We start from the raw sequence: 13798 nt of genomic DNA on the forward strand, positions 1-13798 counted from the left end.
TCACAACAGTTCTGAATAGAGTTGAACGTGGTAGGATCATCATTCTTAACCTTATGGAGGGAAGGTCATTGAAGAAGAAGCTGAAGATGGTAGTAGGACACTCCCTTGAGGAGCTCCTGCACTGATGTCCTGGGAATACAAGTGGTCTCCAATAACCAGTCATTTTCTTGTTGACTCCAGGTACGGGAGGGTTTGTTGCTTGGTCCCATTCACCGATTTTCTTAGGCTCTTTGACACTTGAAGGACATTTACTCACACTTTGAGATTTACTCTGCATGTCATGTTTCTCCTGACCACTTCGCTGTTAAATTGGCTTTTATATAATAAACGTAATAAAAATTTGTGCCTTCAGATTTGTAGGATATTGAAAAACTTATATTTTGCCATGCTTCTTTTAAGGACAGGAAGAGACAAAATGAACTGTTATATTGAATTATTTCAACTTGCCCACTGTTCATAGAAGGACAACTTAATTTTCATTCTACCTTTTACAGCATCTGTTTGGCTCTCAAATCGGTCCAAAGACAACACAATGCAGCGAACTAGCATGTTGGAATCAACTAAAGAACTGTTGATCTGATTCAAAAATATCTGAAACTGAATAAGACAGACAGCATCACAATTTGCTGCATTTTGGTGAAGGTTATCAAGTATGAAATCATGTTACTAGCTTGAAATAGATCAAAATATACACTGCTTGTTAAATTGAGGACAAGACTTGGCCTTTCTCAGTAACTGACAGAGGCTATCATGGCAAGTTGTTTATCAGATTATTACTTCCATCCGTGTGAAAAAAAGTAGGGCACATTCACTTAGTTAGAAACATAGAAACTAGATTTAGGCCTTTGAGCCTGTTCTGCCATTCATTATGATCATGGCTGATCATCAAATATCTTGATCTCTCCCCCTCCCCCCCATATCCCTTGGTCCCTTTAGCCCCAAGAGCTATATCTAATTGCTTCTCGAAATCAGACAACATTTTGGCCTCAACTACATTCTGTGGGAGTGAATTCCACACATTCACCATCCTCTGGGTGAAGAAATTTCTCCTCACCTCAGTTCTAAAAGGTTTACCCCTTCTCCTCAAGCTACGACCCCTAGTTCTGGACTCCCCCACCATTGGGAACATTCTTTCTGAATCTATCCTGTCTAATCCTGTTAGAATTTTTTAAGTTTCTAGGAGATCCCCTCTCACTCTTCTAAACTCCAGTGAATATAATCCTCACCAACTTAAGTCTCTCCTCATATGACAGACCTGCCATCCCAGGAATCAGCCCAGTAAACCTTTGCTGTACTCCCTCTATAGCAAGGACATCCTTCCTCAGATAAGGACACCAAAACTGCACAAAATATTCCAGGTGTGGCCTCACCAACACCGTATACAACTGCAGCAAAACATCCCTATCCCGATACACAAATCCTCTCGCTATGAAGGCCAACATTCCATTTGCCTTCTTTACCGCCTGCTGTATCTGCACGCTTACTCTCAGCGACTGATGTACGAAAACTCTAAGGTCTTGTTGAGCATCCACCTCTCTCAATTTACGCCCATTTAAGTAATAATGTCTTCCGATTATTGCTACCAAAATGGATAACCTCACATTTATCCACATTATACTGCATCTGCCATGCCCCCTCACACAGCGTGTCCAAATCACACTGAAGCATCTCTGTATCTTCGTCACAGTTCACCCTCCCATCCAATTTTGTACCGTCTGCAAATTTGGAGATAATACATTCAGTTCCCTCTTCCAGATTATTAATATATAATGTGAACAGTTGGGGTCCTAGCACAGATCCCTGCAGAACTCCACTAGTCACTGATAGCCAATCAGAAAAAGACCCACTTATGCCAACTCTGCTTCCTATCCATTGCTTCCTAAACAAAATCACAATTTTCCAGCATAGAAACAGGCCTTTTACCCATGTGCCAGTATTATTCCTCTCCATCTTACTCCTCACATCCTTCAATATTCTTTAAGCTTTCATGTTCATATAGGTTGCATTAGTAAGTTTACGAGGATTATTGCAGAATTGCAAATCACAAGATAAAGCTGGCAGACTTTGTTTAAAAGAATGCAATCACCAAACAAGTTCAATTTCAGGACTTAAAAACTGATCGGGGACAGTCAAAAAGGAAATTTTCTCCTCCACCCCTGACACTGTCACTGGCCCTGTCAACCATTTAAAAATTCTGGAGTTGGCTGTGTTTGGCCATGAAGCTTAAAGAGCCTTGGCACAGAGCAATGACAAGAATTCATCAACAGGAGTTCTTGTCTTCTGGGGCATGTACCTGGAGAGCAACAACACTGCTCCTTGCTACCAGAACACATACACCCCTTCACGGGGCAGCACGGTGGCACAGTGGTTAGCACTGCTGCCTCACAGCACCAGGGGCCCCTGTTCAATTCCCACTGGGTCACTGTCTGTGTGGAGTTTGCACATTCTCCCTGTGTCTGCGTGGGTTTCCTCCGGGTGCTCTGGTTTCCTCCCACAGTCCAAAGATGTGCAGGTTAGGTGAATTGGCCATGCTAAATTCTCCCTCAGACCCGAACTGGCGCCGGAGTGTGGTGACTAGGGGATTTTCACAGCAAGTTCATTTCAATCTGAACATAAGCCTACTTGTGACACTATTAAATAAACTTAACTGGACTTTGAACATGAGTCTTAAGAAGAATTCCCAGCATCCAGCACTGAGTCAGGGTGAATAGCAGGAAAAGTTCCAAGTCAGAGGTTGAATCTTCTGATTGGAGGTCACAAAGCCCGCTCCAGAGTGTGTGGGGTGGTTCAGCTTGGGAGGGCAGGAGGAAGAATGAGATGCGGCAGCAACATGTGGAACAAATGTAGCATTTTGGTAGCATCCAACATACAACCAGCAGCTAGTTTAAACGAAGAAATCTATTTAGTCATCAGCCAACTTTGTCAATGATTTTGTAGATTCATTCTTTGGATGTGGGCAGTGCTGGCTGGACTGGCATTTGTTCAACTAGGTGATTTGCTGGACCAATTCAGATAAGACAGTCAGAGTCAACCACAAGTGCCTCATACAGACCCAGACTGGGAAACAGTGACAGGTTTCCTTTTCTCAAGGGCAACAGTGAATCACTCAGGTTTTTCCAGCAATCAGCTGTGGTCACTTTTACCCACTGGTGAAATACAAGCATCTTTCAAAATCCTTAATGCAAAATCTTTGCGATACAAACAAAGACAATAGGTAGATGCTAACTTGCAGATCAAGCTGCGCCGTTCATTGTATAACAACTCACCTTCTCTTCTGTGTTTACATACTTATTAAATCTCTTGAAGGCATCAATGTTGAATTTCATCAGCTCACCCAAAAGGTCAAAATAACTCTGCAACACATCCCTTGATTTACACTCGCTGTCGATGATGCAGAAAAGAATGTGCTGCAAATACAAACATAAAAGACTCAACTCTTTTTGGAACAGCCACTGACCTCTGGCCCTGACTGCCATCACATTGCTCTTCTGAATTTCTGCATCCTGAACATTGACACACAACTTTTCAAAGATATTCCCCCCCAAAGTCTTTCATTAAATTTCAGGTTCCACATTATATTGAAATACAAAAACAAATTGAAATTGGATTCTCTCGTTAGATATTGCCTTTTCATCTCTGGGCTGAGAGCTCTCATCAGCTGGAGTTGATCTGATGAAGGGCTGCTCTTACTGAGCTCACAGAGGGCCTATCCCATCTGAACTGAGAACACTGCAGCTTTAATCTTGTTCCATTCACGTGTGTCACAACTAAGCTTCAGGATGTGTAGTACAAGAAGCAAGTTTGGGAAAGGTGGTGCTGGTGGTGGGGGTGGGGGTGGGGGGGTTTAATGAGTGAGCTCGACCACGTAACTAACTCTTCTATACTCAACTCAGTGGCCAACACTGGCATTACTTGCTAAACTTGAAAAAAATATTTTCCCCTGCAATAACTTCAAAATTAAGCAATAAATGTTAAATGAGATTTGTCCTCCCATTCTTTTCTGGTCTTTCCACCCCACCCCCCTCGAAAGCAGCAAGCCCCCCCGCCCCCCCAAAAAAAGCTGCAAGTATTTTCATACCCTGGAGAACAAAGAACAAAGAACAGTACAGCACAGGAAACAGGCCCTTCGGCCCTCCAAGCCTGGGCCGCTCCTTGGTCCAACTAGACCAATCGTTTGTATCCCTCCATTCCCAGGCTGCTCATGTGACTATCCAGGTAAGTCTTAAACGATGTCAGCATGCCTGCCTCCACCACCCTACTTGGCAGCGCATTCCAGGCCCCCACCACCCTCTGTGTAAAAAACGTCCCTCTGATATAGAACATAGAAAGCCACAGCACAAACAGGCCCTTCGGCCCACAAGTTGGGCCGATCACATCCCCACCTCTAGGCCTATCTATAGCCCTCAATCCCATTAAATCCCATGTACTCATCCAGAAGTCTCTTAAAAGACCCCAACGAGTTTGCCTCCACCACCACCGACGTCAGCCGATTCCACTCACCCACCACCCTCTGAGTGAAAAACTTACCCCTGACATCTCCTCTGTACCTACCCCCCAGCACCTTAAACCTGTGTCCTCTCGTAGCAACCATTTCAGCCCTTGGAAATAGCCTCTGAGAGTCTACCCTATCCAGACCTCTCAACATCTTGTAAACCTCTATCAGGTCACCTCTCATCCTTCGTCTCTCCAGGGAGAAGAGACCAAGCTCCCTCAACCTATCCTCATAAGGCATGCCCCCCAATCCAGGCAACATCCTTGTAAATCTCCTCTGCACCCTTTCAATGGCTTCAACATCTTTCCTGTAATGAGGTGACCAGAACTGCGCGCAGTACTCCAAGTGGGGTCTAACCAGGGTCCTATAAAGCTGCAGCATTATCTCCCGACTCCTAAACTGATATCCTGAGAGTTGCCTGGCCACCAGCAGACATACATATTTCTGCAGGACAGGAATGAGATATTGGGTCTCCATTTCACCTGATACCCAGCAGCAACACAACCCACTTGCCTGGAGGCAAGAGCCCTCCCCCCACCACACCAACCCTGCTCAACACCACCACCCATATCCAATGGCAAATCACTCCCACCCACACCCAGGGTAAAGCCATCCTGCCCTCCAAACAGCTGGTTAGCTTGACTATTTAACCAATGTTTCCCTTCGATTAAACGCAGCCTTACCTCCAGCAGGCCCCGTTTCAGAAGAAACATCTGGTCAGCATAAGAAGTCACTCCTCGTAGAAAACTCTCAACTGCTCTTGCCTGCCAGAATCTGCCAAGAATGAGACAGAAATTATAGCAATTCAACTAGCTCAAATTATCAATTTTCTGCCTTCCTCTTTCTAAAAGTGACGACATGTCGTTATAACCATTAATCACATGCGCACTTTATCAGCTTAATTTATTACTTGCACCATCGCTGCTCCCATACCTTGGATTTGCAAAATCACAATGTTACCTCGGCGAAAACAAAACTCAGTAAAGTGTGGATTGAGGCCATCACCGCCATAACCACAAGTCAGAGAGTCAGCATAAACTCAGCCATTACTTTAATGCACATTCTACAACACAATGCAGCCTTGATTCTCCAATCCAAATCCATCCTAAACCATATGCTTGACATGAACTGGTATTAGATTGCTTATGGACCAGCAGCTCATACCAATTGACATTTAGGTCCACTTATTTTGCATCAGTCTCTACTTCTGTAGCTGATGCTCGGATGAGGGTTACTGCGTATTAAGCATTAATATTAAAGTATGCATATCATCCTGGATAGATTAGGAAAGCTCAAAATTGGTCAGGATCTAAGTCTGGATAGCCAAAGGGTGATTAAAGCGATGGTGCTGTGTATCCTTGCCGATTAAAAAGCAAGTAATAGTTCCATAAGACTCGAAGCTAGCTCGTGCCATTCCTATTTTTAAAAAAAGGACAAATCCAAGTCAGAGATAACCTGGCATCCATTATTGGGAACATGCTGGAAGGGATTGCAAACGGAAAGGGTCATTAGAAAATCACTGCACAGCTTTTAAAAAAGGCTGGAGATTTTGGGCATTGTGGGGAGAGGGCAGGAAACCTACCTGAAAGAGGATTCTGCAGGTTCCTTCTTCATCACCTGTAATAACCTTGTAAGAAGTCCTTTCTTCCCATCACAAATCAGAGTTCTAGGAAAGCAGAAATATGATTTACACTAATTGCTGACGAAAAAATTTACTTTGGTTTTGGGGAGCAGTATGCTCTCATTTTAGAATTATAGCAGCATTGATGGATGTGTCTTCCTACACTCAGCACCAGGAATGTTAATCCTCGCATACATAACAAATAACATTGCATTTTTATTTTAAAATCAGAGCATATTGCTCCACAGAATCGGTATTATGGCAGCATTAATGATTGTGTAAGCACCATAATGGTCTTAATGAACATAATGGTCAGCTTACCTGTCAGTATTGACAACTGCTTCTACCTCAGGAATGTTAGCTTTGAGCGAGATTGCACCAAGTTCATTCAACTCCTGGCTGTTCAATAATAGATATCTATTCCTGAAAACCCAAAAACAACTGTTGTCACATGAAAGGAGAAATGCTCAGAAATTAAACCACTCGGTTGACATTGTCTAATCTATTAGATAATGTGACGTGTGCTGGTGATTGGATCTAGTGCAAAAGGCTAGTTAGAAATCTGTGCTTGCTCGAGGGATTGGTGCTTTAGTGTGTCACACTATTTCCAACACAAATTTTGGATTTAAAGTTCAAACAGGTCACAGAATTGGGAGGTTGAGAGGAGAAATCAGAACTATTCAGTGGGGCTGTTCCCGGGAGATAAAGATAAAGCAGAGGGCGTTGATAGAATAATTACAGAGGTGGCAAGAGAAAAATAAATATTTCACAATTTTTTTTTAAAGGTAGGCAATTGTTAACAAATTAAAACAGATGGCAACCGAAATAAATAAGGAAGTGGCCCTGGAAATAGTAAATTCATTGGTGGTTATTTTCCAAAATTCTTTAAACTCTGGAATAGTTCCTACAGATTAGAGGGTAGCGAATGTAAGCCTGCTATTCAAAAAGAGGAGAAAGAAAACAGGGAACTATAGACCAGTGAGCCTAACATTGGTACTGGGGAAGTTGCTAGAGTCCATTATCAAGGATTTCATAACTTGACATTTGGAAGGCAGTGGTATAATCAGACAAAGTCAGCATGGATTTACAAAAGGGAAATCTATTGGAATTCTTTGAGGATGTAACTAGTAGAGTTGACTGAGGAGAACCAGTGAATGTGGTTTACTTAGATTCTTTTGACAAGGTCTTGTATAACTGACTACTATGTAAACTTAAAGCACATGAGATCGCAGGTAATGTCTGGAGATAGATAGAAATCTGGTTAGCAGATAGGAAGCAGAGTTGGCATAAATGGGTCTTTTTCTGATTGGCAGTCAGTGATCTCTGTAGGCAGAAAGGCAGGTTAATAGGGTGGTGAAAAAGGCATATGGCACACTCGCCTTTATCAATCAGGGTATAGATTACAAAAACAAAGGAGTCATGGAGCTGTATAGAACTTTGGTGAGGCCACAGCTGGAATAGTGTGTGCAGTTTTGGTCATGTTATGGAAGGATGTGATCACACTGGAAGGGGTGCAGAGGAGATTAACCAGGATGTTGCCTGGAATGGAACATTTAAATTATAAAGGAGAGGTTGGATAGGCTTGGGTTGTTTTCTCTGGAGTAGAGAAGACTGAGGGGTGACCTGATTGAGGTGTTCAAAATTATGAGGGGCATGGATGGGGTGAATAGGGAGCAGCTGTTCCCTTTAGTTGAAGGGTTAGTGGAAGGTTTACGGGGAATTTGAGGAAGAACATTTTTTTTTTTTTACCCAGAGGGTGGTGGTCTGGAATACGCTGCCTGGGAGGGTGGTGGTTGAGGTGGGACGCCTCCCATCCTTTAAAAAGTACCTTGATGAGCAGTTGGCACACCATAACATTCAAGGTTATGGGCCAAGTGCTGGCAAGTGGGATTAGGTGGGGTCAGGACTTTTCATGCGTTGGTGCAGACTTGATGGGCCGAAGGGCCTCTTCTGCACTGTAGTATCGTGATTCTGTGACCCCCAACTGTTCACATTAATAATGATTTGGAAAAGGGAACTAAATGTATCTGCAAATTTGGAGATAATACATTCAGTTCCCTTTTCCAAATCATTAATATATAATGTGAACAGTTGGGGTCCTAGCACAGATCCCTGTGGAACTCCAATAGTCACTGCATGCCAATCAGAAAAAGAACCATTTATGCTTCTATTTTGCTTGCTATCTGCTAACCAGCTTTCTATCCATCTCAAGACATAACCTGCAACCCCATATGCTTTAACTTTACAGCTTTAGTAGTCTGTTAGTAGTCTCTCGTCAACATTAAGAGCATTCAAGTGGTTATTGGATAAACATATGGATGATATTGGAATAGTGTAGATTAGAGGGGCTTTAGATTGGTTCCATTGGTCGGCGCAACATCACGGGCCGAAGGGCCTGTACTGCGCTGTAATGTTCTATGTTCTAAGTTATGAGACCTTGTCGAAAGCACTCAAAGTCTAAATAAACCACACCCATTGGTTCTCCTCAGTCAACTCTACTAGCTACATACTCAGCAGTTTCATCAAGCATGGATTTCCCTTTTGTAAAAAGTGGTCAGCACTGCTGCCTCACAGCTCCAGTAACCCTGGCTTGGGTCACTGCCTGTGTGGATTTTGCACGTTCTCCCCATGTCTGTATGGGTTTCCTCCAAGTGCTCTGGTTTCCTCCTACAGGCCAAAGATGTGTGGGTTGATTGGCCATGCTAATTTGCCCACAGTGGCCCCGGATGTGTAGGTTAGAGGGAATTAGCAGGGTAAATGTATGGGGTTGTGGGGATAGGGCCTGGGGTGGGATTGTTGTCGGTGCAGACTCAATGGGCCAAATGGCCTCCTTTTGCACTGTAGAGTTTCTATGATTTTAAATCCATGCTGACTTTGTCCGATTATACCACTGCCTTCCAAATGCCGAGTTATGAAATCCTTGATAATGGACTCTCGCAACTTCCCCAGTAGCAACTTTAGGCTCACTGGTCTATAGTTCCCTGTTTTCTCGCTACCTCCCTCTTTAAATAGCGGGTTCGTATTAGTTACCCTCCAATCTGTAGGAACCAGTCCAAAGTCCAAAGAATTTTGGAAAATAACCACCAATGGATCTACTATTTCCAGGGCCACTTCCTTAAGTATTCTGGGATGAAGATTATCAGGACCTGGAGATTTATTCACCTTCAATCCCAATTTCCCCAAAACCATTTCTCTACTCATGCTGATTACCTTCAGCTCCTCATTAAAACATGTTTCTCTCAGCACTTCTGGCACATTGCTTCAGTCTTCACAAAGGAAGACATGAATAAAGTACAAATTTAATTCCTCAGCCATTTCCTTATTCACCGTTATAAATTCTCCCGTTTCTGTAAGGGGCCTACATTTGTTTTTGTCAATCTTTTTCTCTTGACATTTTCAAAGCAAACAAATTTTAGAAGTTTAGACACTGCAGTGACCCTGGTAAGTGATTACAGGCCCCATTACACAGTGATACTGAAAATGTCCCTAAATACTCACTCATGGTGATCACTGAAGCTCTGAAGTAACCTCAGGAATTGGATTTTCAGAGAAATCTCCTGTAGAGGAATAGCAAAGGTTTTAACGAGAAAGCCATTTAAGCAAAAACAGTTGAAAGAATACAGAGGATGTAACAATTATCTAATTAGGACCACATGTGCCCAGGTCTTAAATACAATGCAGAGGTGTGACAGAGTGCAGCACTCATGATGAATAGCAGGGGACACTTTTTGCAACTTGTTGGAATGTTACTCATCAGTTTAAAATATTTCTGGATACTAAATAAGCAAAATTTTCAATTGGTTGAAAGCTTTCAGTCCTAAAGTACCAATGAAGCCCCCACTATCATGGATGTCAATCTTCAGACAAGTCAAGTCACTCCACATGATATCAAAGGGATAAGGCACTGAATACAGCAAAGAAGTGAAAGGGAGAAAGAAACTTCAAACAATTACAATCACTAGGGAAAGGGTACTGAGAAAATTAGAACTAAAAGCTGACAAGTCCCCAGGTCCTGATGGGTTTCATCCCAGGGTCTGAAAGAAATGACTGCAGAGATATAGTAGATGCAAATTCCCTAAATTCTGGGAAGGTCCTGTAGATTGAAAAATAGGGAATGTGACTGTGCTTCACAAAAGGAGGGAGACAAAGCAGAAAGCTAAAGGCCAGTTGGCTTAACAACTGTTATAGGGAAAATTTTGCTATGGAGGTAATAACAGGGCACTTAAATCTTAAAGTCATTTTTGTGAAAGGGATTTAGTGTTTGACTAATTTATTAGAGTTCTTTGAGGAAGTAACAGCAAAGTGGATGAAGAACCACCTGTGGATCTGATGTACTTGATTTCCAGAACTCATTTGACAAGATGTCACATCAAAATGTTGCTACACAAAATAAGAGTTTGTGGTGTAGGGGGTAACATACTATTAGTATGGACAGAACATAGAACATAACAGCGCAGTACAGGCCCTTCGGCCATCGATGCTGCGCTGACCAATGAAACCAATCTAAAGCCCACCTAACCTACTCTATTCCACTATGGAGAATTGGTTAGCTAACAGGAAGCAGATTAAGGATAAATGGATGATTTCTGGATTGGCAAGATGAGTGGAGTGCCATGGGTATCAATGCTGGGGCCTCAACTATATCAATGACCTGGATGAAGGAACCAAATATATGGTAGCTAAATTTGCTGATGACACTAAGATGAGTAAGAAAGTAAGTTGAAGAGCACATAAGGAGGCTGCAAAGGATTAAGCGAAGGGGAAAAAATTTGGCAAATGGAGTATAATGCAAGAAAATGTGAACTTGTCCACTTTAGCAGGAAGAATAGAGAAGCCATATACTATTGAGGGGGGGGACTACAGAACTCAAGTACAGAGAGATCGGAGTGTCCTAGTACATGAATCGCAAAAAGTTAGTATGCCGGTACAATAAGTGATAGGACGACAAACAGGATGCTGCCAATTATTGCAATGAGAACGGAATATAAAAGCAGGAATGTTTTGCTACAATTGTACAGGGTGTTGGCAAGACCACATCTAGAGGACTGTACAGTTTGGTCTCCTTATTTGAGGGACATAAGTGCATTAGAAGCAAATTAGAGAAGTTCACTTGAATGATTCCTGGGATGAAGGGACTATCTTATGAAGAATGGTCGGACATGTATCCATTGGAGCTTAGAAGAATGAGAAGTGAAGGACTTGAAAGGATGTTTCTCCTTGTGCGAGAGACTAGAACTAGGGACACAGTTTAAATATAAGGGGTCCTGCCATTTAAATTTCTTTCTCAGGGGGTTACAAGTCTGTGGAACTCCCTTCCCCAGAGAGGGGCAGACAGATTCTTGACTAACAAGAGACACAAAGTTCACAAAGGAGTTCTGACAAAGTGCCAGCCAGACTCAAAATGTTGGCTCTATTCTCTCCACAGATGCTGTAAGACCTGCCAAGATTTTCCAGCATTTCCTGTTTTTGTTCCAGATTCCAACATCCGCAGTATCTTGCTTCTATTATAAGAGACAAAAGGTATTGGGTATAGGCAGGAATGTGGAATTGAGGCCACAATCAAATCAACCATGATCTTACTGAATGGTAGAGCAGGCTCAAGAGGCTGAATGACCTACTCCCAATTTGTAAATAGTGTTATGGTTCAGGTTAGAAACTCCAAAGTGTTTTATGTAGCCTTCCTGACTCAAGTTTTGCATCTTGAATTTGGCTAGGATAAGCATGAGATGTTTCACATAAGGTGCAATTCAAATGACCCACTAGGGAGCTTTTATCAAACTAAGTTTATTTAAGAATATAGTTAACATGTATAGTAAGAAAATTAGCAAGAACTTTTACAATTACAAACAAGAAATAAAACAACGACTACAATATATAACCCTTAAAGATATGTGTTCCAATTAAACCAAAACCCATAAACTAAAAAAAATATTTTCACAGGTTTAACACAGCACAGACTTCTGCTCATGTGATAATGGAAATTGAGTCCTTTGGTTGAAGACTGAGTGAATCCAGAGAACTGCAAACATTTTGGAGACAAGCCAGCTTCCCAAAACACCAGAAACACTGGTCCATCCCCCAACAGCAAACTTTCACCCTTCAGGAAAACAAGATCATGTTTCCAGCTAACCAACAGGCTTTTCAGAACAGGGAGAGCGGGAAAAAACACTTTTTAGCTTGCTGCCCCTTCTAAAACAAAATCAGAAACTCAAACCTGCAGCTCCAAACTGAAACTGAGAAATCGATCCTTGTCACTTGACCTGTCCAGGTTTTTTCTCCTCCCAATGACAACCTAAGGCTGAGCATGAATTCTAAAAACTCTTAAAAGTACACTAACTTCACAGCAAGAACACAACTTTATTAAAAATATTCTTTCATGGGATGTGAGCATCATTTGTTCCTTAATTAAGGCGGTAATGGTTAGCCACCTTCTTGAATTCAGTCCATCTGGTGCAGGTGTACTTAATGCTTGATACACAATGCTTATACATAAACATTGCAAATTTTTGTAAAATCCAAATTACAACAGGACAAATTTACCTCATCATAATAAGCTACAACTCCAAAGTTTGAACTAACTCTGCCAGATTTTGCACTGCTAGCTGTGTTTGGAGTCTGCACTATTTGTAACAAACTGAACCAGCTCCCAGAACACAACTCTGAGCCAAATAGCAAAGAAAGTAAATTGTACAAAAGCAAAATATCATAGATTCAGGATATCTGAAATTTAAAAAAACAGAAAATTCTGGCAATACACAGCAGTCATGATGTGGAGATGCCAGCGTTGGACTGGGGTGAACACAGTAAGAGTTTTAACAACACCAGGTTAAAGTCCAACAGGTTTATTTGGTAGCAAATACCATTAGCTTTCGGAGCGCAGTTCCTTCGTCAGATGAAGTGGAAATGTGCTCTCAAACAGGGCACAGAGACACAAAATCAAGTTACAGAATACTGGTTAGAATGCGAATCCCTACAGCCAACCAGATCAATGTGGGTGTCCACCCACATTGTCTGTATCTTTAAGATCTAGTTGGCTGTAGGGATTCGCATTCTAATCTGTATTCTGTAACTTGATTTTGTGTGTCTGTGCCCTGTTTGAGAGCACATTTCATCTGACTAAGGAGCAGCGCTCCGAAAGCTAATGGTATTTGCTACCAAATAAACCTGTTGGACTTTAACCTGGTGTTGTTAAAACTCTTACTGAATACACAGCAGGCCAGACAGCATACATGGAGAGAGAAAGAAAGAGTTAACATTTCAGATTGGTGAACTCTTGTCAGAACTGGGTTCAGTCTTTTGCCCGATTTGAACAGCTGGAGGTACATGTTGTTTGATACCATCTGCCTTCCATCATTGGGATGTATGCCTAGCTTCATACTGGCACTGAAATGCACTTGTGTGATTGGCAGAACATATTTTTGGCTTGATGGCAGCATCCTGTTAATGGAGAGTATCACTTGTGTTATGCATTGTAACAGCGTGCAATGGCTAACTTCACCTGTTCCTCAAATTTGAGACACCTTGAGGTAGATTTAACACTTCTCAGGGCTGAAACTGGTGGTCTTGGGTCTATTCATGAGTTTGAGAGATTATATAACAAGCAATGGGGTAGCCATTATCCTGCAGGTTAGCTTTGATACACCCTATTTCAGCATCTAGCTTCCAGTGAGCAAATGGTTTGGGCC

General features: G+C 42.2%; 1 protein-coding gene across 3 annotated transcripts in view; it reads right to left on the minus strand.

Annotated features, from left to right (window-relative positions):
• The window catches only part of LOC144508691 (short transient receptor potential channel 4-associated protein-like), a 95970-nt gene that overhangs the window by 22491 nt on the left and 59681 nt on the right, over positions 1 to 13798 (minus strand). For all 3 annotated transcript variants that reach the window (XM_078236979.1, XM_078236978.1, XM_078236980.1), the window contains exons 11-16: positions 9612 to 9670; positions 6435 to 6536; positions 6075 to 6158; positions 5176 to 5266; positions 3267 to 3407; positions 486 to 597 (exon numbers count right to left, since the gene is read on the minus strand). In XM_078236979.1, coding sequence (XP_078093105.1) covers positions 486 to 597; positions 3267 to 3407; positions 5176 to 5266; positions 6075 to 6158; positions 6435 to 6536; positions 9612 to 9670 — 589 coding nt within the window. The remainder of the gene's footprint in view (positions 1 to 485; positions 598 to 3266; positions 3408 to 5175; positions 5267 to 6074; positions 6159 to 6434; positions 6537 to 9611; positions 9671 to 13798) is intronic.

This window comes from Mustelus asterias, chromosome 20 (genome assembly GCF_964213995.1).
Source record: "Mustelus asterias chromosome 20, sMusAst1.hap1.1, whole genome shotgun sequence".
Taxonomy (NCBI): Eukaryota; Metazoa; Chordata; class Chondrichthyes; order Carcharhiniformes; family Triakidae; genus Mustelus; species Mustelus asterias.